This window comes from Bombus vancouverensis, chromosome 1, assembly GCF_051014615.1.
Source record: "Bombus vancouverensis nearcticus chromosome 1, iyBomVanc1_principal, whole genome shotgun sequence".
NCBI classification, from domain to species: Eukaryota; Metazoa; Arthropoda; class Insecta; order Hymenoptera; family Apidae; genus Bombus; species Bombus vancouverensis.
The window spans coordinates 19,767,229-19,792,584 of record NC_134911.1 but is presented as its reverse complement, the minus strand read 5'-3'; the positions used below and the strand labels follow the sequence as shown (position 1 = coordinate 19,792,584).

The window sequence follows — 25,356 nt, the reverse complement described above, 5'->3', positions numbered from 1 at the left end:
GTTTTTATATCAAAAATACAATTTATTTCAATTTGCAGTTACTGTTCGAAATAAAAATTTGGAGGCCATTCTGAAAGTTTTAATTAAAACTCATTTCGTAATATACGTAGCTGAATCCCGCGAACAAATGTTTCCTTATTTACACGTTTACCGTTACAAATCTCGGATTCCTAGTTTCAAAAAATTATAAAGCTCTTTACATATCGCGAATACACAATGTGTTCGACGAAGAACAATAAACATTTGATAGAACACACGGTACGTACAAAACGTATTTTTTTCATTGATGAGGAAACGGGGTCGTTCACGGTTCAACCACGCCGATAGTGTGACGCGCTCGTTAATTTAGGCTAAGATCATCAAGGCGCCACGTTTCCTCGGCGACATTCGTCAAAGTCGCGGCATGACATCATTGTTTGCCCTGAAAAATGGATGGCGAGGATCCCGTTGTCATAGCACGGAGGCACTTTAATTGAACTCACTTGAAGCCTCAGTGAAACACGAGGCGGCGGTTTTCCTCGTAAGCGAGCCACGTTCATTGTTTGCCTCCGTTTCGTTTGAAACGTTCGTTCTATCTCGTAGCGACATTTTGCTTCCCGAAATAGCCGCTCGAGTTGCAGAAACGGCTAGGATTTTATGGGATTCAATTGATTAGAAGGACGAGCTCGCTTTGTACGTGCCTGCAATCTCTGAGAGGAGACGTGGCTTGTTGGTCGCTAATTCTGTGAATGTTGATAGGCAAGTTTGCGTCGTTTTTATTCTTTCAAAGAAAATCAAATCGATCGTTTTATCTGAAATTTGTATCAATCAATCTCTAATTTATTGTTACATATTTTTGATTATCTTCTGATTTTCTTCTATCTATTTAGCATGTTACTTTTCCTTCTTTTTTTTTTTTTTGTCACACTTGAATGTTCCACTGTTGTTATTAATTCTTTCAGCACCGATGATTATTTGAACGCTGTAGAAATTCCTTTTTGATCTGTTATTAACGATAGAAACATAGTTCTTCTGACACTTTAGCGAAAAATATGTAGTGCATTAAAATCAGGATTAAAATGAAAACATTTATTACTTAATTAGTTAGTAATTTGTTAAAGTACAGTGTTGCGTATGTCGAAGGTGAAAGGTTAACATCTTCTTCCAGTGCTTCTATATACAGCCTCGTTCGAAGGAAGAAGCATTTTTATCGCCAAAGAGTTCAGCAACAATCTATACAAATTACGTATCACGTCTTTAAGGGAAGATGCGAAACCTATCTTCGTTACAAACTTTACATGTAACTCATATAAAATACGCTTTACTGGGGAACAACTGACCGATCAAATGTTCGACAACAGACAATTTCTCTAGTAAAATTACATCATCTTCTTGTAGGCCACGATTTGACGATTCAATTATGCATACATTCTTTGCTCAAAAGTCTCAGAACAGCTATGTATATTTGGTTCGCATAACAATAACAATAACAATAACAATAACAATAACAATAACAATAACAATAACAATAACAATAACAATAACAATAACAATAACAATAACAATAACAATAACAATAACAATAACAATAACAATAACAATAACAATAACAATAACAATAACAATAACAATAACAATAACAATAACAATAACAATAACAATAACAATAACAATAACAATAACAATAACAATAACAATAACAATAACAATAACAATAACAATAACAATAACAATAACAATAACAATAACAATAACAATAACAATAACAATAACAATAACAATAACAATAACAATAACAATAACAATAACAATAACAATAACAATAACAATAACAATAACAATAACAATAACAATAACAATAACAATAACAATAACAATAACAATAACAATAACAATAACAATAACAATAACAATAACAATAACAATAACAATAACAATAACAATAACAATAACAATAACAATAACAATAACAATAACAATAACAACAATAACAACAACAACAACAACAACAATAACAATAACACCAATGATAAGAATGACAATAACAATAACAATAACACCAATGATAAGAATGACAATGGCAATGACAATGACAATGACAATGACAGCAATGATAAGAATGATAATGACAATAATAATAATAATAATAAGTGTCAACTATGAAGATTTACAGTATGAACGGTAGTGCATAAATTTTGTATTTCTTTTGCAGCAAAAATGTGTGAAAGCGCGTGCCCTGTACGACAATATCGCGGAAGCTCCGGACGAGCTTGCTTTTCGAAAGGGCGATGTTCTTACTGTCCTGGAACAAAACACCGCTGGCCTCGAGGGATGGTGGCTGTGCGCTCTGCGAGGTAGACAGGTAATTACCTTCTTTAACGGAACTTTCCGTCTTTTTTACTTTTCAACAAGAAAGCTGATTATATTTTACTCGGCTACAGTATTTTACGTAAAAAAATACGGCGGGACTAGTCTTACAGTCGAGTCTCGTTGCGTAAATAACTTAGTGTTATTAATTAATTAACCGTGTAATTACCTCGTATAACGTGAAATTCCTTAGAGAAATGGAAGTTCATTAAGATTTTGGATAAATGTTTAAATATCATACGTTGACGTTACGGTTTGATTATAAAAGAAGAATTCTTGCGAGGGTGTGTTGGATCTTTGATGCTATACGAAATTGCTTTTTTTATGAATATTGTGTGTCAAAAGAAATTAAGTTGTTACGAAACTATTAAGTTGTCCGGAAAGTGTTTTTCTTTCTCAAACGTGTTTTTTTTATAACAACGCACCTTCATGCAAACGTGAAACCAAGTCTGTGAAATGTTTATCTCAACAGAATAAAATGGATCGTACGTAATTCGACAAAATAATATAAAACAAAAAATGTTATGCGTCTATTATTTCCTCATAAAACGAAAGGAACTTTTCAGACAACCTAATACAAATAAAGGTATCAAAACTAATTCGAAAGGTATATAATCTTTCTCGGGAAAGAAATTGCAATCTATAAAACAGTCTTTTACACATCGATCTTCAGAAGCGAACGTTTCACTTGTAAACAATTCCCACGCGTCTCTTGAAATCTTCAAGTTAATTATCATTTCATCTTTAATTAATCTTCGATTATCATTTTGCCTACTAGCTTCCCAGCAAGCTATTCGGTAAAACAACTCTTTGTCAATCGATACAGCATCAAAGTTCCACATTTGCCTAAGTCTCTATCTGCATACAATAGCCAGCATACATTCTCATATAGCTAAATAGAAAGCTTCAACCATCGTCCATCATCGAAGCTCTCTTTAACCAGCTTCCCACTCTGATCCTTAAAAGATTTCGCAATTGCCCTAGTTGACGATCGAACAGCCACTTACGTAAACGTCCGCGTTCATCGAGATCACATGTGTTCGCTCGTGAAAGCCTCTCGGTGGCTCTATCAATGTCCGACAGACATTATCAGCTGTTCTAGACAAGAAACACACAAGCCAGAGTATGGGCGCCATCAGAATATTATTTATTCTCTTTGCATTCACCGATGATATATCAGGCGACGCAACGTCATTCACGATACGTTGTGGATACTTAATTTCCAGGCGATATCTAATTTTAAATGTATACACTCCACGATAATAGAATATATATATCGTTTATAAAGGATATGTATAATTTATAAGCTTTGCCAAATGCAAAGCTGGACAAATTCTAAAGTACAAATTAAATAATAAAAAAAAAGGAAAAATTGTATAATCTTTAGAACACTTAACAGAAGTTAGGTGAGTGTTAATAGGGAATAGGTTGTTAGGAAATTATTAAAATCTTTGAGAATGATCTTTTGCATCTGATTTCAAATGTTTCGCTACGAAGGAATTGTATATTCAATAACAGTGACCTGGTTGATTACGTATATGTAAATTGAATTTCTGTTTTATCTATTTAGTTATTAAATGTTTCAACGAATTGTAAGTCAAATACAGATAGTGAACAGACTTTTTGGATTCTGACTTCTCGTATTAAGTTTGATATTACATTTTTTCAATTCTGATCAGGATTTTATAGCAACGCGTAATTATTAATTGATAACTTTTCTATAACTTTACAAACAGCTATTGCTCATTTTTATCTTGTAGTTGTACTAGATCGATATCCTGAACAAACCCAATATACTGATTCTTTCAATATTTTCTCAGATCTAGATCGATCATGGTGTTTTATAATTCCAAGGCGCTTATAATTAAGACATATACAATTCGTAATAGCAAATAAATCCATTAAAAGTATGTTATATATTTCATTTAGTATCGTTCACTTCGGCTTGCGATTTGTATCCTATCGAAAGCTTTCACACAATCACAGAGTTAAATATGAATAAAGACATACCTCGATTAGATCCGTTTCAGTCTCTACAAACTTGCATATAGTACAATTTATTTTCAAAACGAACGACATAGCACGTAAAGAACGAGAGATTCCTAAATAAAGAAGTTTATTCAAGAGATGGACAATTCAATTGACGAGTCAACTCGTCCTCCCCTTAACAGTCGAAGATTAACAGGTTAAACGAGCAGATTAATAACTTGACTACCACGATGGTCATCGGTGACTCACGTTTTTCTTAGTAAATTCTCCAAAACGATTAAAATAGGATAAATTTCACGGATCAAAAACTGCTCAAGAATGTAAATGACGGATAACATTGGCAGAAAAAGGTGCGCAAATACGTTGTAATAATTTAATAGTTAAATACTATGGTGTAACATACTCCAATTTATTATCCTCCGCCCCCCCCCCCTCTCCCCATGTCAGGACAAAATGCATATAACATTAGCCTAGCAGTCAATGTATTGACAATGCAAGTGTCGCATGAACGACGTCGCAACTCAAATGAAAGAGCTATGCCGCTCGATGCGACTAGACTCGTTTATCTGGACAAAGACGTTGTTCCTTTCTTTCTCTCCTCTTCTCTTAGCACATGACACGGCATTATTATCGCGGAAATGGGACGTTAGGCCGCACCGTTACAGCCTCTGATCTAAGATCTTCATCTACAACTTTAGGAGAAGAGATAGAAAGAGAGACAGAGAGAGAGAGAGAGGAGAGCCGTAGGAACGAGCTCGAAAGTGCGATCCAACTAGAATCGTTTCCGCGTTCGACATCTGTTCGAAAAATTTCGAAACGATGCGATGTCTGGCGGTTCCACGACCTACGGCAATCTTCTTGCCATGCTTATCTATGATATTCTGAAACCTATCCCTACATCGTAGCAGCAGTACACGTCATGTCTGTTCGGACAACACGCTGGATGCTCTTGGAATGCGGAGAAACGATGATGGTTAAGCGAGGTCGGTTCTTACCGGTCGTAACTTGTCACAAGATGGATTTATCGGAACATTGTTAGAAGGAAGGAAGTTCGACTGGAATTTTTTGTGCGCCGAGTTAAATTCTCTTGTGCGCCGTATTCTTTTTCGTGAAAGAGTTGGATCAGGTTCGAGGGTGATTTTTTTCGTGGAAGCTTTTTAAGTTAATTTTTCAGGGAAATTCGTTCGATCGCTTTTCAAGGCTTTGCGATTCATTTCGTTCATAAGAATAAGTAGTACAGTGTAATGTATCGATAATTTGTGTTATACGAACCCTGTCTTGCGTTATTGTCTCTATGTGTTGCTATATGAACTGTTTTAAATTTGGAGATAAATTCGTTTATTTTGTAAGTAGGTAGATAGATAGATAGATAGATAGATAGATTTACAAATTTATTAATTGTATTATTTTTGAAAAAAGAAAATCGAGTATCGTTAGTATCTATTATTGATAATACGAATATTTTATTGCAAGCGTAATGTGATTAATAACAGCAGTATAACTATGAGTAAAACGATTGATATATTGGTATATTGCGGTACAATTTATGTTCGACTGACAGCTATGGTGTTTTCAAACATTGACTTTAAAAGCTTGTCGATTCGTTATACTCACATTCTTCGCTTTTAAAACGCATTGGTCATCCTTGGAAGTGCTCTTACGTTTCACTGCACATAAACGCAGGTATAGTAAGTACATTTCTTGCTGACGTTTAGCTTGTTTGACGACGACGCATTCTTAGCATGGCTTTCTGATTATTGGAATCATATTTGTTTTTGAATAATAACGCTTTATACGAGCGATGAGCGTTTTCTGATTTTTCTTTTTATGACACAATATTGCATATTTTATTTTCGGCTAATATTGTCGCGTGTTATTTTGTCAATAGTCTATATCGACTAAATCGATCAAACATATTTAATTCAAATAAAAGCTTAGTCATAAGAATTCATCATTCAGAAATACAGCATAAATGTTATGAACTTTTGTATTCTACGATTAAATAAAAAAATGAATCGTATATACATTTTACTCTATAAATTTTTTATTGAAAAATTGTATATTTATATATTTTTTTATTTCCTGATTGACAGCTGTGTGTGATTGACAGGTGTTTTCAAATTTAGAAATTGATTCGTTATGCTTCATATTCTTCACTTTTATATTTTTTATAATATATTTAATTATCGCATATCATTCGCTAAATTTCTTTTTTGTTTTATTATTATTATTTAATTTGTACTTTACAATTTGTCAGATACACATTATTTCTAAAATTTATTTCATCTAACTCTCTTCACGAAAGACAAGGTTTTCTCCAAAACGTATTAGTAGATCACTGATTTTTACGAAGATTCGTACTTTTGGAAATATAATTAACAAAGTACAGACACGGTAAAAAATTGTTTTGCATATCAAATACTATACAATAGTATACAAAGCTTATACTATACTTTGGATATTTCATATATTTCTCCCATAATGTGTGCATTCTGTGCTATTTTCCACCTTCCAAATTAACTCTAAATACATAAAAATTCGTAATAGTCTACTTATTAATACGCATCTCTGTATCCAGTTGTATTTCTTCTAACGGAGATTCTGTTTCGCAACTTCTTGCACGTGGAATCTATCATTCGCCATATCAGTCCCTTCAACGTAGACAGAAGGCACGGTATAACGCATATGGTGCTCGTTGAAAAGGAACTGTTGGGGGTGGTTCGAATTGGAAATTGGAAAACAGGGGTACGCCGATGTACTACAAGTTTACGAGGAAATTACTCGCGTTCGCGTTACGGGTAACTGCAGCTGCGACCCGATGCACGACTGCCTCATCCTTTATTTACAAGCCACTGCGTTACACGATAAATGCATCAACGTGGAGCAGTTATAAAATTTCAACTTTCACTTGCCTGAATTATCAACTTTCTGCGTAAAGCGTAATTCGTACGTTTAGTTTCGAAGTTGTACGTTAATCTCGTTCGTTGTGTTTTACCCTGTCGCAACTTTTATATTTAACAATAACGAAGCCTTTTTCTATGATTAACTTTTAAACGAAGATTTAAAGATTTTAACGAAGATTTTAAAGAAGATCTTGTCGAAGATACTGATTTTTTTTTACCAATATTTCTTTTATTTAAACATTGTATCCATCTTAAACAATGAGACACGAAATCGTTTTTGGCGTTACTTCTCCTTTTTCTGTTTGAGAATTTTATAAAAGGTTGTTGTGGCCTGCAAACTTCGTGTAGTAATTAGCACGGGAAACTGAGAGCCAATTAAGACCGTTGTCTTTAACATAAAGAACTGAAACTATTAAGTTTAACGATGTCTTAATAAGAGCCGACTAAATAGCGATTAAAGAGCGAAAATAAGGATAAATTACGTGGAACTCGTTCAAAAATAAATATAACACTGTACTAAAGATGATTTGAATTACGTTGGAATCTTCAACAAACTGCATCTTCTGTTAAATTTTCCTGTCAGAAACACAATAATATTGCTTCAACATCTTTTTCGAATTATCTGAAATCTAACAGATAAGGTGATTGAAGATACTTCCAAAATATTTACAATATATCACCGTTATATTATATATAAATTATATTATACAATATATTACCTATAAACAATCACCGTTTTATTTTATTGCTTTTCCAATATCAATTGATCATCGGTATTGCTTGAATTACCTTAACATATACCTTAAGCCTCAAAATATACATATGTACAAAATGACAAAATCATCGCAAAGTAGCAAATTATCGTTAGACAATGTATTAGGTTGTCCGAAAAGTTTCTTTCGTTTTGTGTTCGTGTTTTTTGTTTTAAATTAGTTTATTGAATTATGCACGATCATAACAATAAAAATTCAATAATAATTCATAATAATTCAATAAAATTATATAAAACAGAAATTGTTGTTCATCTATTATCGCTTTATGAAACGAAAGAAACTTTTCGGACAACCTGATATTACTTAAATCTCAATATATATCACGTCTGTTAAACTTCAAGCCATTGGAACAATTGGATTTATTTGGTTTCCGCTGATATACGATACGATTTACGAGTCGTCGAGTTTCATTTAATGAGTCGAAACCAGGCCACGATCATTCGCACCGAAAGTTGCCTACAAAAGTGGTTTCGGTCTTCTTAACATCGGACACGTCATTCACTTCGAAGTCGATTTGTCTCGCACGTCCGCACGAAAATTAACGACAGATGCGCCCCTGCGACATAACGGGTGTACGAACAGTTTCTGCTCGGAATAGGCTGTTTTCTATTCTATCCGTTGATAGAGAGTCAATAGAATCCGTAATGGAGCAAACCTCTGTCCCTGCATATTGTCGTTTTTGGCCTCCTACTCCTACGCTACGGCAAATGAACAGTTTTGTAGAGTTAGGTACACAGACTGACTTGATGTTTCGAAAATGAACGCGCTGTTGTTCGTCACCGGTACACGCGAACTTGCCGCATATACGTTCGCTTGCTCCTGTTTCTGCCCTGAACCGTTTAAACCGTTTGTTTGGAACAAGCGAATATTTCACGTATTAGGTCGTGAAATTGGTCAACTGCATTTTGCATGAAATACTGAATTTCAGTAGTCAGGTATACAATTAATATTCAACGTTTCGAAAAACAAAGGACTTTTCACGATTGTATTTATTACAGGCAGATAGTGCGCGTAAACAATGTTTGTGTTTCTCATTTTTCTTCGCGTTTCAATTTATTTCAGTTTCAACCAACGTGATTTCCGAGCGTTTCGCATATGAAAAGAGACGCGTGTTTTCTTTAAATGACAAATACTTTAGGGGCGTATTTTTGGTGATATATGTGCCACAGGCGAGGATTTCCAAGAAAAATATCTTTGTTAACGCGTTCGTCGCCACGTCGCACATATTCGTGCGACGGGTATACTTCCGTGGGGGCCCCGTCACCAACGTATGGTGACGCTCTTCTTGTTCGAGTTAATTAAATATACAATATTATATATAGTTAGTATAGTTATACAACATAAAAAAATTAAAAACACATTGCATCATACCTTTTATTAATTTATTAATAAATTATTAATTTAAAATTAATAGTTGGTACTTTTAATTAATTATTGGTATTCCAACATTGAAATACTTGAACGCTTCCAATCTAAAACGCTAAAATCCATTATAAATACACTCTGGTATGTCACCAACGAACTAATACATCGCGACCTCAAGATACCAACAGTCAAAGAGGAAAAATATAGCGACAGATATAGCAAAAGAGTCAACAAACATCGAAACCCCCTAATTACTGGACTACTGGATACATCGGACCAGATCCGCAGGCTAAAGAGACAGTACCCGCTAGACCTAAGCGCTAGATTCAATTAGTTATCTAAATTAAGTAATATTTACTTATTTATAATACTTACTTATAAATTATACTTATCTATAATACATATTAACTTATTATAAATAATTAGCCACGCCAGAAAAAATTACTGAAAATTCTCAATGCGAGAATTGATTGTAAATTTTAATAAATAAAAAAAAAATATTGGTATTTGTATCGTCTATCACTTGAACGATCTGGATTTTCGGAGTTTAGGATCTTTATAAGTTTAGAGGAAGAATAAAAGATATATCGGATTAATTAAAATTGACTTTGCATTATATGTTAAAAAAAAAGTTTTAAAAGCGGTTGTAACTTTTTCATCGTATTCCACAGGGAATTTACATCTTCTCATAAGAAAGTCTTTTCATTTAATCATTATAATCTCTGTCTATGGCAATCATCCAAGTGAAAAGTTTCTCTGTGCGAACACATATTTAATCGAATTAAGTCACATTTACCAAATAGAAGCTTGCAACTTTACAATTAACTATTATGAAAGAGATAAAAGAATCCTAATAAATATCGCCTCTGAAAGACGGTAATTACTGTTTCCTTTTTCAAACAAACCTAACCCATTTCCTGTGAACCCACCAGACATCATTCTCAACGCATGAAATCATATTTATACGACTAAAACCTGTTTTACCTGCTCGAATATAGGGCAAGAAAACATAGCCGGTCTAAACGAGCAAATATCTTTATGACAATTAAGCAAATCCACGACTTAACATAGTCACACCGCTAAATTATCAAACCAATCCATTAGCATAAACTTTACCAGTCAACAGCATTCATTTACTCAGCTAATCCCCTACTCACTGAACCCAGTATATTTCCATTTTCAGTAAACACCTCCATCCACTTCCGACCATATTTCCCGTTACCCACCAAATCCCCCAACAGCCCTCAGATTTCACGATCCCATTTTCCACTGTCGCCGGGCTACGATTACGTTACGTTTCACCTTTCCCGTACATATTCGAATATGAAACTCTCAGATAGGTAGACATTCGACAGCCGCCGCTGTCACGAGACCTCGAAAACGCGTCGTTTGCTCGGGAGAGAAATACGGGAGAGAAATATCAGCGATTCGGGTTGAAGTACGCTAAAGGTACGTTCAGAACAAGCGAACGAATGCTCTTTCCACGTTTTAGTAGAATTTAGCAAATCGAAATCGTGAACGAGCATTCGTTGGTCGTTTGGCGATTGCTCGTCGAATTGCAGATCGAACGTCCGAACGGTCTAAAGGAATTTCAAAAATGCCGCAAAAATGCTCGTCCCACTCTTCTAGATACTCGATTTAATCTTTACGAACGATCGCTAAAAGTTTTTATGAAAAACATGAAATTTTTATGAGAAGCAGTTGAGAGATCTGGATGAAAATCTTTGTGACCTCGGCTTAAAATATTTTTCAAGGATACAAAGAGATGGATTTCAGTGTTTTAAAGTAACAGAAAGAAGGTTAGTGGAAGATGTATACCGTAAAATTAAACCTACTAGATGAAACGAGTCTGTTTACTTTGTACTTCTTTAATTGCATCCTGTTCTTTTCTGCATTTAATTTCTTTAACTGCATGTTCAGAGACATCGATCAACTTCATAAATTGGAAAGCAAAGTAAAATGGTAATTTTACAAATACTCTTTTTTAAATGTATTTTCATCAAGGAGATATCTTCGTCGTATCAACGAGATTGAATAATTAATAAAAAATAGTCTTGATCAATTTGTCTAAGCCTGTTCAATTGCGTTCATAGAGATATAAATTTGCATAAATATAAATATGCATATTATCGAGTTGGCAACTGAGATTGGCAACTGATTGCGGCTTCTGTCAATATCACCTAATGACAAAATCCGCAATCACTTAGTTGCAAACCAATGTAATCGTTACTATTCGTCCAATAACACCGAACAAGTACTAACTATACTAACATATACACAATGACGCTACAACAATAAACAAACTTGGACCAATATAGAACCCTTATCTAAGCTGAATACGACCTCAGGGGGCTAAAATCTACCAGTTCGCCGTGACGAAGGCAAGATCCTTCCGTAATACGATGGAAAGCTGCAAGGCTAACACGTTTATTTTCGTTTCGATTTCACGGAATCGTCACCGCCCGTACACGCTGCTAATTGAAATCTCCTTTCGTTTCCTGGCGACGATTCGACAAGTATTTCTTGTACGCTTTGAACGTTGAGTAAAGTGGTGAAATCGTCAACAACGAGGCAATGTTCCTGTCTACGTTTCCTCTTGCTTCGTGTTTAAGCAGGGCTCGTGGAACATCGTTGGCAAATACACGAAATCGATTTCACGGACCGTCGCTTTATCACGCGAATGCGCTTTTCAAAAGATAATGGGTTCGTCAAATGGAAGAAAATGTAATTTACTGGGCTTGATAAGTTGACTCGTTGGCCCAACAAATTGGGATGTTTAGAGTTGTTCGTTAGAGCGAATTAACGAAAGGATTGTATAGAATTTCAGGGTGTAATAGAGTCAGGAATTAGTCAGACATTACGCAAGTGATATTCGAACGTTTATTATATCCCGAATAATAGGATTTTTAATCTCAAATTGTTATTTTCTTGGTAGATACTTCTAGACGTCCGATGTCATAAATTGTACGAGTCTTATTCTGTGATTATTATTTTCATTTTACGTGCCTCGGCACTGTTTCAATAACCTATCGTGTAAATATCTTCCACGATCATTGGCAGGTGAAGGGTTAAAGTTAGTGAAAGAGAATTATCGATTAAAGAATGGATCAAAGTAACACTAAAAACAAGATCGAGTTAGTTCCAACGCAGATCAAATATAAAGAGAAAGCAACTAACGATAAGTACGTACGACGGAACGGCGATGAAATAGTCACTCTGCTAAGAGAAAGCAATTCCTTACAAAGAATTGCAAAGAAAATAGCCCTGAATAGACCTGTCACCTAAATAGTCGGGCGATTTAAAATAACACACCGACTGTCAGAGATAAAAATTTAATTCACCGCGTACACTGAACGTTTCATAGAACGATAAATTCCCTCTAACAACTGATGTTTCAGTTGTATGGAGCAATGTATCTTCTTGAAACGAGGATGTACGCCGCAACAAAGTTTGGCGAGTCCGACGATATTACTTTAAACCGTTGTTACTCCCGCCGGTTGTACGATGTTATTGCTATACGTCTCTTTTTTCCTTTTGCTGCTCAGGGCATCTGTCCAGGAAATCGATTGAGACTGCTAGTCGGCCAATATGATACAGGGGGCTGTTTGGTTGGCAGCAGACCTGACCTAACCATTTCTGAAGACGGCATACAGAGGCATGGAAAACGGCGTAGCTGGCACGTTCAACCGAACAGGGTAAGTTACTTGCTATACGATACCATTATTAAATTCATGGGGCACAGAAAATTTCTGTAGTATGCGCGTGTGCGTATATTTATGCGCGAGCACTGGAGATTTTATGAAAATTCTCCTCTGCGAAATCGCCAGCGTCGTATAACAAATCAAACGGTAGAAATTCGAGTTCACAGGGTGTAGAATTAATTGGAGATTAACGCTCGAGATCGGATCTGATCGAATGAGTAGAATTTTTTAATAAATAGTGATTTGTGACGTTTAGAAGTTCGATTGAACAATAGAAATGCATGATATTTAATTTTGTGATAATTGTTATTCCGTATTATACATACACGTTAATAATAATAACTATTTCGTTTGATACTTAATATTGCACTTACGTTCGTAGGTTTCACTATCGACGTACAAATTTTTTTTTTTATTAAATTTTATGTGATAGAATATAGCTAGAATTTTCTGCTCGGAGACTGCATTATTAATTATTCTATGAATAATATTAATCAAACTCAATCGAAAAACAAGTCGTTTTCTTATAGAGGAAATTAACGCTTAACTGTATAAAGCCTCATTGCTCGTTATGGAAACACAGTCAGCTGAATAATCATTTAACACAAAAGACAGTCACATAGCGTAACGATAACTCATACAAAAAGTATCTTCGTTCATTTCTTTCCACGAATTACTTCCCTTTCAAGAAATCAGGAATCTAATCACTTCGATATTATTACCCAAAGTCGATCAACTTGGTTCATTCAAAAGTAAAAGTTCATCCTTCGAACCAATCAGCGATCAAGTCGCAAAAAGCTCATCGAAGCACTAGAAATACGTTCTGAAAGTCATCTAGATATCTGTCCACGCGATTTCTTCGATTGTTCATTTAAATACTTGATCGAGCCAACTCGTTGAGCCTCGATCGGCGCAACGGTTCGACCCGTTGTTCCCCTCGACCGCGTGCTTTATCGTCGCGCAGCTGCCATCTTGCATTAATTTGCTGTGGATCTGAAAAGACGTAGAAATTTATAAAGTCCACCCCTACACTGCGCCCCAGTCCCATCGATCGACCTTCTACGTTTCACGTAGCGCACAATGGCGGCGGTTCCATTGTGTTTCGCCGCAGACCCCCATCGTACCCCCTTATGTCGTCTCTGGTACGCGCCAGAGACGGGGATCTGTCAGAATCAGCTGACTACCAATTCGTTTGCTCCGGTGTCTGCCATTGGCATCGTTTAGCATCTGTCAACCGGCGCCAATTTAGCGAAATGAATATAGCCGATCGATCGGCCTCGTCGAATCTGCTTCGATTTGCCTTGTCGGGCGAAACCTCGTCGCGACGTTATAGAAAATGAATTCTTTGTTTTCCATGGTTTTTTCGATACACCGTGTGGAGGGTGTGGTTTCAAGTGGGTATAGGTACGCGTAAGTGGGTGGCGCGTACAGGTTCGAGGTTTGATCTCGATTGACTCGGTCGATGGTTGGGACGGTTATAGAACGGTAGAAGTGCAGTCGCAAGGGTTGATAGGCAAATGAAATGAGAACAGAAAGAAAGCTCCCATTGTCCGCGTCGGCATATGATGCTTTGGCAGAAACATGTTTCGATTTCAGGGGCAAAGAGTTTATTTGTCACCATTTCTGACGTCTTCGTTCTCTGACGTGCATCTTTTTTTGGTTTGGTTTATTAATAAAACACGATGTCAAGAGGCTCTAAGTTTCCCGATGGCAACGGACTTTTAATAATTGTCTAATTATTTGCCAATTAACTTGGTAAGGTAACTGTACGAGATTAAACACGTACATTGATACTATTTAAATATTTATATATTTGTAGAATATATATGATTGTAGTCATTAAGAAAAATAATTGAGAATGGTAATTGGTAATTTACTAGCTTATTTCCTCTTTTGTTCTATTTGCTATTTTTTCTTTCTGTTTTTTTTTGTGTATTTTGAAGTGTATCTTCGTTTTAGCGATGTAAATTATTCTAAAATAATAATTGAACATTTATTCTCCCTTCCCTTTCTTATGAAATGTACGTCAAATTTAATATTCTATAAAGTAGATATTCTATAAATATTCTATATAAGTAAATATTCTATAAATCAATGCTAATATAAATTCAATATTCACTTTATTGTGGTTCATACATGTAACATTTAGCAATTTCTGTCTTAATATATTTGTTGTATTAAGTCAACTAAAGTGTAGTACTAGAATAAAATATATTAAACTATCGATATATTAAATTAACTAAGTTGTACGTCAACTGACGGTCAATTGGCAAGTCAATTGTACGTAAATTACGTTTGTTAGTGTTCACTTTTCATACGTAACGCATGAAAATCTTAATTGGGAATTTTCATCGCGGAACATAAATTCACAATTTAGTGTAATTTGTTGAAACGAATGTAAAGCAGGACGCGTTAAATATGCAACAATTGTCGCGATTAACGGTCCATATTTTCATTCTACTTGTTGGTTAACATCCGTCGTTTGTTACGTAATAAAAATCTTTGAAATGTGCGCTGAAAGCAAATGTTGGTTTACACTGGACGTGCTTAGATTACGAGTTAATAGCATCTAGTGGTTTTCAGTTCAATTCGCTTTTATCCATCCACGTTAAGCAGGTTCCTATTTCTTTAAGGAATTGTCATATTTTTAAAGTTGACAGTTAATCTTTTCCTTTTTTTCAAATTTTGGTCATCCATCTATCTCTCTTATTGCTTCTAACTTATTTCATTGATTAATTTTTTAAGAAAGAAACTCACGTATCAAGTTTTATTAGAATGAAATGAAAACCCGAGAACCTGATGCAAAAAAGAATAAATATGTCGATAATAATATACACAAGACAATGATATGTATTGTAACAATAAATATATACATAGTAAAATGAAAGATAAAAGATTACTTTAAAGGTTTACATGGAAGACTAAGTTTAAAGCGTACAAATGTATTTTATTGCTCAACCGTCATCGTTTTGAATATTTTAATTAATCGAAAACTTTTAGAAATGTTAAAAGAAATTTTTTACGAATACAAAATAGAGAAGCGCTTAAAAAATTATTTTCTATTATACAGTTATCAACGTGTACAAATAATTCGAATAGCTCCAATTTTATAACATAAAGTGTTGAAACTAATTAACTTTTTACCAGTTGTTTCAAACATTTATAAATACTGCAGTGTTTTCGATTTATTAAAGATATTCGAAATATTCAACTGGATTTTTATTTTCATTTATTTCTCATTCCTAGAATTTCATACATCATTGTTTACATAATCCGCCAAATATTTCTTTTATTTTCAATTTACAACGACGTATGTTATCCGTTTTATCTGCACATTTTACCTCTTGCATTCCAGGTTATTAATACCTACAGCATACGATGGACGAACTGTTTACAGTTATACCATTGTCGGTGTTGTTTTTCTGGCTATTGAATTTCCGGTCGAGTATCCATCATACCATTAGCCATAATTCACTTTATCCTCTCATACCAGACGCATTTAGACACGAGGGAGGGTCGCGACTCTTAATATTTCGCTACTCTTAACTTTCTTAATCATTCATTATTATAGCTCGTACGTTTCGTAATTTGCAAAAACTAGTTTCATTGCGATCTTTTTTATCACACCGGATAATTGGAAAAATTATTTCTTCGAACGCGTGTAAGTACTCATTTCATCGTTTTGAATGGAACAAGCCTGATTTTAGTAAATCAAAAATGAAGTTATTATCAGTAAAGTTTCGTTCCACGGAGAATAACACACAAATAACACATTAAATGCAATTTTATATCAGTATAATTACTTACTTCGTAGCATTAATAATCCAGGAATTTTTTAAACGATACCTATCAACTTCCAAAATTTCGATAATTTATTTCTCAATTAATTCACCTTTTCTGTTACATATAATTCTTCTGGAAGGCTTTTTCTGTGAAAAATGAAAACATTTTTCCCATATTTCGCGCTTTTGAACGCGAGAATCATTCGGTTTCGTCTTTTTTTCGAGCATCTCGCACAGGACATTATTAATCCTTGTGAAATGCAAATATTTCAACTAACTCTGCAGCGAGCTGCTACTGAAAAAACGTCAAAGGGATTTTTAGTTTTGATTAGACTCATAGAACATAACAGCGTACATAGTATGAATTGTAAATAACATGGTGACATTTTCTCCTCGTCAGTTTAGACAAACAGTTTACGTGAAAAATATTTATTTTGTACTGTTATAGAAAAGAAATTTATTCGAATACTTTAAGGATTAATCTAAAGATTTTTCTCCTTATTTTCCAATCAGAAACCGTTATTAACATACCTAGCTAATTGGAAGATATTTGTAATTAAAAATCTTAAATCGTAACTGGAAAATATTGGTGATTTAAAATTTTAAATAAAATTCAGCGACTAAATTCAGTACTATCGGGATATTTAATTCAATGTGTTATTTAATTCTGCTACTCTCGTTAAACAATTTCTAAAACTTGGAAGAAAATATAAAGAAATCCTTATTGACACGCCTCGTTTTACTTTTATACCAAAGTTGTCCTTGAAACATTAAAATTCCTCTTCATCGTCGAAACAAGAGTAAAAACGAAACATAGAAATAGAGATTCAAGAATTCAAGAGCATGTGGCTGAGTTAAAAGAGGAAATTTATCACAACGTTTACACCGTCTAGAGTGTAGACTATAGAATCTCATCATACCAGTTTAAAAATTAAAATGATATTTCAGCGTAAAACGTTACTGACTGAAGCCGTATCACGGTGTTTCACAACATGAAACAATTTATGTCACGGTTTGCCGAATCAACAGAAATTTCCTTCTCCTGATTCCAAAACAATTCCGAATAAAGTATCCTTAACGTTTCATTCAACGAAGTATAGTTGTCCTTTTTATCGCGGTTACGTCATCCTTTAACGTTTATTCGCGTTTTTCGACCAGCTGAATTTTCGATTGTAATCCCTGAAGGCTCTATCCGCGGGACCGACAGCCATAACTCAGCCTTGTTCTTTTATGCGGCGTATATTTCGGTAGGAAAGGGAGTGGAAGGACCGAAGAATGAAACAAAAGGGACGCCTCCACCGACAAACATTTGTTATTCAAATACCGATACAAATAGCTACACAGCGAATGTCAAAAGCTGTATGCAACATCGACGTTTGGAATCGCTGAAGGGCAAAAGGATTTACGTAGCTTGTTGTGTCTGGACTCAATTTAGGTGATACACGTTTGATAAAGTAAAAAGGTTCGCGTAACATAAACACGAAACGTCCAATTCCTTTATTCTTATCGGTTGTATTTTATTTGATATGATAATTCATTCCTCGTTTGGTAAATTAATAAGATTTTTATCTAATTTTATATACAATACAATATAAATACCGATTAAATTTCAAGTAAGTAAATATAAAATAAATATCGTAGCAATTTTTAAGAGTAACACTGATAGTTAATTTACACGAATTATGGAATTATTAATATCTACAGTGGTGTATTAAGTTTGATCATGGTTAAATAGAAATGATAGATAATCGTGGAAATAATAATTCGAAACTTAGTGTTTATTTCAGATTTAAGCAATTGTAATAAAGATGATGAAATATTAAAGTAGATGTTAACATAAATACTAAAGACTAGCGAGGATTAATAATAACGTTGAACAAACGAAGAACATTGAAATTGTTCATGTCCTTCGATTACGTATCAATTATCAAATTAAAAATAAATAAAAACAAATGTCAAATTAATAGTAAATAAAACTAATACTTAAAATTAATAATAAGCCCTTGCAAGACCTTAACAAGATTAATAATAAACCAAACAGATTGCTAATATCAACCATCGAACACAAACGATCAAAAAACACCATACACAAATCAACATCAAAGCCAGCTAACAGAAAATCCATTCTCTGGCCAAAAATTACTGCAACATTCGATCCGCGGTTGCATTCTCAGTTTCTCAAAAGCGTAACTAAAGAGAAAAGGGTGAGTAAGACAGGAAGAAACTTTCTTTCTTCTCATCCCCATTGCCTCTCTGAGGCGCAAAAACCGCAGAACAGAGATATAGATTCGCGATTCCGAGTTTCTTGCCGGAGTTGGCGTTTCCTCGGCTCTTCCTTTGCCTCCTCTCCTTGTCCTTCTCCTTCTTCTTCTTCTTTCTGCGTTTGGTTGGGCTTTTTGCCGGCAAAGATCCGGACGGACGCGTCCGGCCCGAGCCCGCATGTGCGTCGACAGAAATACGAGCGGCGCGTCAGCTAAGGGTCAACGTTACGCGGTCCAGCTTCCTCGAAATTGCCCTGTCACGACGGAATTACCAGTCAGGTACCGGTGAGGCGCAGGTGCTCAGGGTCGTACCGCGTGAAACGCTTCTAGCGGTATCTTTTCTTTTTTTTTATTTTCTATTTTTTAGTTTTATTATTGAGCAGGCCGCGTGACCACTCCGCGCGCGTGTGCGCCGCTCTTTTGGTATCGCGCGCGAAATCTACTCCTGAGGACCACCGTTCTCTCTCTCTCTCTCTCTCCTTCTCTTGAAACCTCACTCCTCGAGATTAAGACGTTCCACGAGTCGTTTCGGGATTGTTGTTTGTACGGGGGTATAGTATCGCGCATAAATGAGTCGTTGAGAAGTTGGATCGAGACTAAATTGAGACACGGAGTGGCGATGATTGAAAGAGACTGTGGCTGTTTGTGTGTATTTCTGAGAAATTCAAGGATACACAGAGTATATGAAATATTGTCAAATATCGAAAGGATAGATGATTGAACGAGATTGTGGCTGTTTGTGTGTATTTGTGGGAAATTCAAGGATACACAGAGTATATGAAATATTGTCAAATATCGAGAGGACAATTTTCTATTTATTTAGTATTATTCTGTATAAGATTATATGTTATTTATGCATTCATTGGTCGGTCATTAGCGTTGTTTTACATTGGTTGCGATAAATTCATGTTTATTGTGAATAATGCACTTAAAATCTGTATTTTCTGGGCTCAATAAACTCCTTTGTTAAAAAAAAAAAAACATTCGTTGCAATATGTGACGCATACAACAAATTTCTACTCAGGTTCTATTTCTGCTGTATTAGTCGTGTTCGTAAAAGCGTGAGTTTGTATAAACGTAATCTAGCGATAATGTTAGAAATATTAGTTTTTAAAGACTATCGTGGAATTTACCGCTCCTGCATTCTGTCTGAGGAATAACGAAGCAAATAAGTTACTTTGTACAAACGATGTCATAAATACACGTTATTACTTCGAAGCACGAATGTATTCGTTAAAGGAAGTAAACGGCGCTGCACATTATGGATAACGTAATTTCAAAGTTTAACGCCGTGTTCCAAGCAACGAAATGGGAAGAAACGTTTCAATAACTTGCACTGGAACTAGGAAAAACATACGCACCGAACGTTTTTCAATTTTCTTTAACTTGAACACCAACATATGTAATCTACATTTGCACAACATTTTTCTACTTGTTTCCAATGGATAGATCCAACCTTTGAAATATGAGCATGCACGTGCTATACTAAAATATATGTTAATAAATAATGGTTTTTTATTATTGTTATTTTATTATTACAATATGATAAAATCTTTAAAAGACTGGTAGATGGTGCTATGAAATATTGGTATATCCAAGAATGACACAAGTTATGCCGCATTCACATCAAACTATTTTGAAAAAGACTGTCTAATTTCTAAAATACAGATCACATAACACAGATTCTCCTAAACTCATCGTCGGTAGTTTGAACAGTGGTGTTTACACAATTTTAATAAAAACTTCTTAAAAAAAAATTTAATACAACGTCGGTCGATATTGAAACAAATAATTAAAGTTTATTATTTGGTGATTTTGTAAGAAAACAATCAATATTGTTCTTGTCATATTTTACTAACATCCAAGTGACATTGACACAAGTTGACTAAAGTGTCTGTATATTTATGAACGGCAGTACACTTAATTCTTTTTGTACATCGTATACCTGAGGGACACGTTTGAAAATGTCCAGGTAAAAATAGAGCCCGAACATTTTTCCAGTAGTTGCTTTTTTCACGGTAGCATACCGTTGCACTCTGGAACGATTTACGAGAAGTCGATCCTACAGGATACCCTACATGGAGCTTCCCTTGTCTCGCTCAGCGTGCAAAGACCACCAGTATCCTTATATGTCCGTAAGTCCAGACAATATCCAGTCTCCGACGCCACTTGTATACCTCCTCTTTCTTTCATTTCTATTTCCATCTCGTTCTTATTCCATTGGAAAAGAGCGGTTCTGTGTTCGATCCGACGCTCGATTAGAAATAAACTATTCAACGTAGCCAATTCTAATTTGAACGTCGATTCAGGCTCGAACATCGGCCTTTTAGTTCATCGCAGACCATTGAAACCACGGCTAGGGATCGATAATGTTAAGGGAAAACCTATCGAAGCTACAATTTGAAGGAATGAAAGTAAACCTTCGTTTTATGTTTTACGTGCTATTTAATTCCGTGTTTTATAACGTGTTTAAAGTCTATTCGAGTTTGAAACTTGAACGTTTGACATTTCGCAAATCGCAGATCTTTAATTTCATATTCTGAGATTTCAAGATAACACGATTTCCAATTTTAAGGCGATAAAACTAGAAATTCTAAAATAGCGGTATTGCAAACTTCGAAATGCTAAAAATTGCAACAGTTCAAGTTCTAAATTATCAGAATTTCAAGTTTCTTAATTTTTCAATCGCAACATTCCAAATTAAAACATAGCGCAATCGTGAGACGTCCAATTCCAAATTTTCGCAAAATTACCAATTCTGAGATTTGAGTAAAATTTCCAATTCTGAAACAGACAGAGTGGCGAACTTTGAAATTCCAGAATTTAGAGAATCGCGGACTCTGAAATTCCGAAACAACAGAATTACGAGATTTCCAAATCCAAAATCGCGAAAGTATAAATTACGAGTAAAATCGCAAATTTGAACATCCATGAAATTGTAAAACTTCTAATTCCGATTCTGACGCTGAAGAAACTTCAAATTCTACGATTTCACAATTTCAAGTCGCGTAATCTAAGTTCTAAAAAGCGTTCGAGTTCATAAATTACGAAGGTCTCGCTCTAAATTTCAAAGCTGGAAAGCTTTAAGATAATTGCCAGCATGATATCGCGATTAATTATTGCACGCGTCGCTTGTACCAAATCTCGCGTACATTACGTCAATTCATCGCGTCCTATCGATCTAAAAATCTCCACGATCTCTTGCTGCAACCAATCTCGATACATATAACCCCATCTAAGGCTGAATGCACACGAGCGACATTTTATCGTGCGATTCGCCGGCGACCGTGTACGCCTTTCTTTCTTTTCCTATTTAAGAACAACAAAGACAGACATACGATCGCAGCGATATCGCACGGCAAAATGTCGCTCGTGAAGTTCCCGCGTAAGTGGTCACTCGTTAAAAAAAAAAAAAGAAAAAGAAACTCGCAGTTACTGTACCAAAGTACCAAAGTACCAACGATCCAAAGTACCAAAGTACCAACGATCCAAAGTACCTGTTCGAAGTTCGTTTATTACCTACGACCTATACTGTGCCAACCACTCTGCAGAGTCACTTTTGGTGTTGGTTGATAATCGCGCGGAGAAACACCCGCACACGTTCCATCGTGCGGGGAACACAAAGTGGGGTCCCTGGAGTCATCTCGATGGAATGCGCAGGGCGGTTTAGCTCAAAGAAGGGCGGACGCGTTTCATCACGTGTACATATCCATGGTCAGACTCGGCCTCTGTCTCCGTCTCACGCTTTTTCTCTTCGTTCCCCCTGTGTATCTGTCTTTATTGACTTCCTTCCTTCTTGGAAAATCTTGATGTCTCTTCTTTTATCACTGTCTCAAAATGTTGCCGTCTTCTCCTCTTTTCCATTTCTTGCGCGTTCATCCGGCACAGTTTTATTTCTTTCACTGGTTCGTCTCTCGCGTTTTCTATTAGGTATCTTCAAACAACCTTCCTTTGCTTCTTCTTCGAATCTTCTTTTTTTTCCTTTGTTAGTCTTCTTCTTTTTCTTCGTTATCTTCTTCTTCTTCTTCTTCTTCTTCTTCCTGATTTTCTTCGCATGAAACGCGGAAGATCGTAATGAATCATTCGAAACTTGCTTATCTGGTTTGAGAGTAGGATTTTGTCTCCTCGTTTTTTTCGTCTTGGGTGAATAAACTTTGCGAAGGCAATTCGGAGCAGCGTGTTAAGCGGGTACCAGTATGCGATTGCTTTTAAAGTGATATTTACTCTGTGTAACTCTATTTTAAATCGTTCGAAGGAAGTGGATTTTATGAGATTTTACTGAACCGGAAATTACTCAGCGAAGATAAGCGAATAATTCAGTGATAAAGTTTCTGCTAAATTTGGAAAGAGGTTTTATAACACTTGGATGCTTATACAAAGTAATAAGATTGAAAGAGATTTTCTTGGTATTTCTCAGATTACTCATTTGTATATGATCAGATTTCGAAAGAAAGTCGATTTGTCCGAATTTCGTTCGATCCGCTCGCTTATTCTTTTTTCTTCAAACTATTACTTCAATTTTATACAACTTTTTCGATTCTACTTTAATTCTGATATTGGATAAACCTCAATTACCTCCTCCAATGAACCCTTAATGAACATTTTTATAAATATCCCAATAATTTTCAATGAGAAATTTCCACGTTGTAAACACATAATACGTGATTTAAGGTCGGTAAATTCTGTTTGATCCAATTATTCTTTAAAAGTAATTTTTTTTTTCAAAGAACAGATTCCAAAGGATTTTTGATAAACAAGATTATTCGAAATATTTGGTAAACTGAAAAAGCGTGAAATTATTTTGATGCACCTGCGCATGGAAATTATTTTTCTCGAAAGAAAAATAATTCTTCTCTTTCAACCTTCCACTTGCGTATAGGGTCTTGTTTTCTGCATTTTTCTTGCTACTTGGGTTTCTTTTCTATTCATTTCTTCGTATTCTGGTAAAAATAGATGCAAAACTTGCGCGCGTATCCGTCTGGCCGTCTTCTTTATTCTTTTCCTCCTGTTTCACGGTCTCTTATTTCTTTTATCCCAACACTTTCCTTTTCACTTTCGCTCGATCTTTTCCTTCCCCTCTATTTTTCTCTCCAGCTTTTTCCCTCTCCATTTTGCCTGTTGATTCTCCTACGTGTCCCCTATGCTTCGTCCCCTTTCTCTTCTCGTATCACGAGGTAAAACGAAAGGACAATATTTAGAGCTTAAAGTGCTTCAATTAGATGGAATTAAAGGGTGCATTAATTGCACAATTACAGGGCTTGTAACTCGTGTGACGTGTAGCCAAAGGACCAAATTGTTAATCGTGTGTACGATAATCCACGAACGAGACACGTATATAACAATTTCAGATATACATCTATTATATATACATATACAAATGCGATAGAAATTGTTCCTTTAAACAAAATATTTGTGTTTTTAACTTTAAACAAAATATTTAATTGTTCCTTTAAACAAATATCCTGGGCAGGAAAAGAAGACAACGTAAAATGGTATTATTATTTGAAAATTACGGTAGAAGTATGTGATTTCTTATCTTTCACAAAGTTTATGAATCATCTTTAAAGGAATCGTTTGCCCTGACAAATATCGTTGCTTTAATTTCTACATCAACTTCGTTAACTATATCTTCGAGGTTAACAGACTCTTTTCATTCTTGAACGTTTTATACTAAAACGTTCATCGTAGCCATAAAGCTGCAATAAAATAAAAACATCAAGGAAAAAGTACTAACTGTACGTTCGAATTAAAGTCTCGTCCCAATTAAAACGGATGAATTGAAACAGCAAAATTAAAAAATGAATATGGTTTGTACGATAAGAATCGGGTAGAAACAAGAAGAGAAATAATCAAGCAGAGATCTCGTTGTGTCGGACAGATATCGTGGCTGGTTGAGTGTAACCATGGGGAAGCAAGAGGAGAAACAGGAGTATTCACGACGTAGGCGAAAGTGGCTTCGTGCTCCGGCGACGTTAAATAGAATAACCAGATCGTGGCTGGTTCGGCTCCCTCGGTCAGTAACGACCAGTAACGTACGCTAACTTCGCGCATTAAATTCACTTTCGAACAACAACGCGGCCGTTGACGTTCCTCCGTTGGGCGGTTTCCATCGCGAGCTGCAGCTTCTGTTGCAAACGAACACACAAGCGTTACCGGGGCCAAAAGCCTCGCGAAATTACATCGCTCGACGGTTAACAACCGGTATCACGTTGCTCCGTGGAAATCACCAGGGAAAT

General features: G+C 35.3%; 1 protein-coding gene across 1 annotated transcript in view; it reads left to right on the top strand.

The window, feature by feature from the left end:
- p130CAS (Serine_rich_CAS and FAT-like_CAS_C domain-containing protein p130CAS) overlaps nucleotides 1-25,356 on the top strand; it is a 167,608-nt gene that overhangs the window by 94,053 nt on the left and 48,199 nt on the right. The window contains exons 2-3 of the mRNA XM_076622248.1: nucleotides 2,192-2,341; nucleotides 12,922-13,071. Of these exons, the coding sequence (XP_076478363.1) occupies nucleotides 2,192-2,341; nucleotides 12,922-13,071 (300 nt within the window). The remainder of the gene's footprint in view (nucleotides 1-2,191; nucleotides 2,342-12,921; nucleotides 13,072-25,356) is intronic.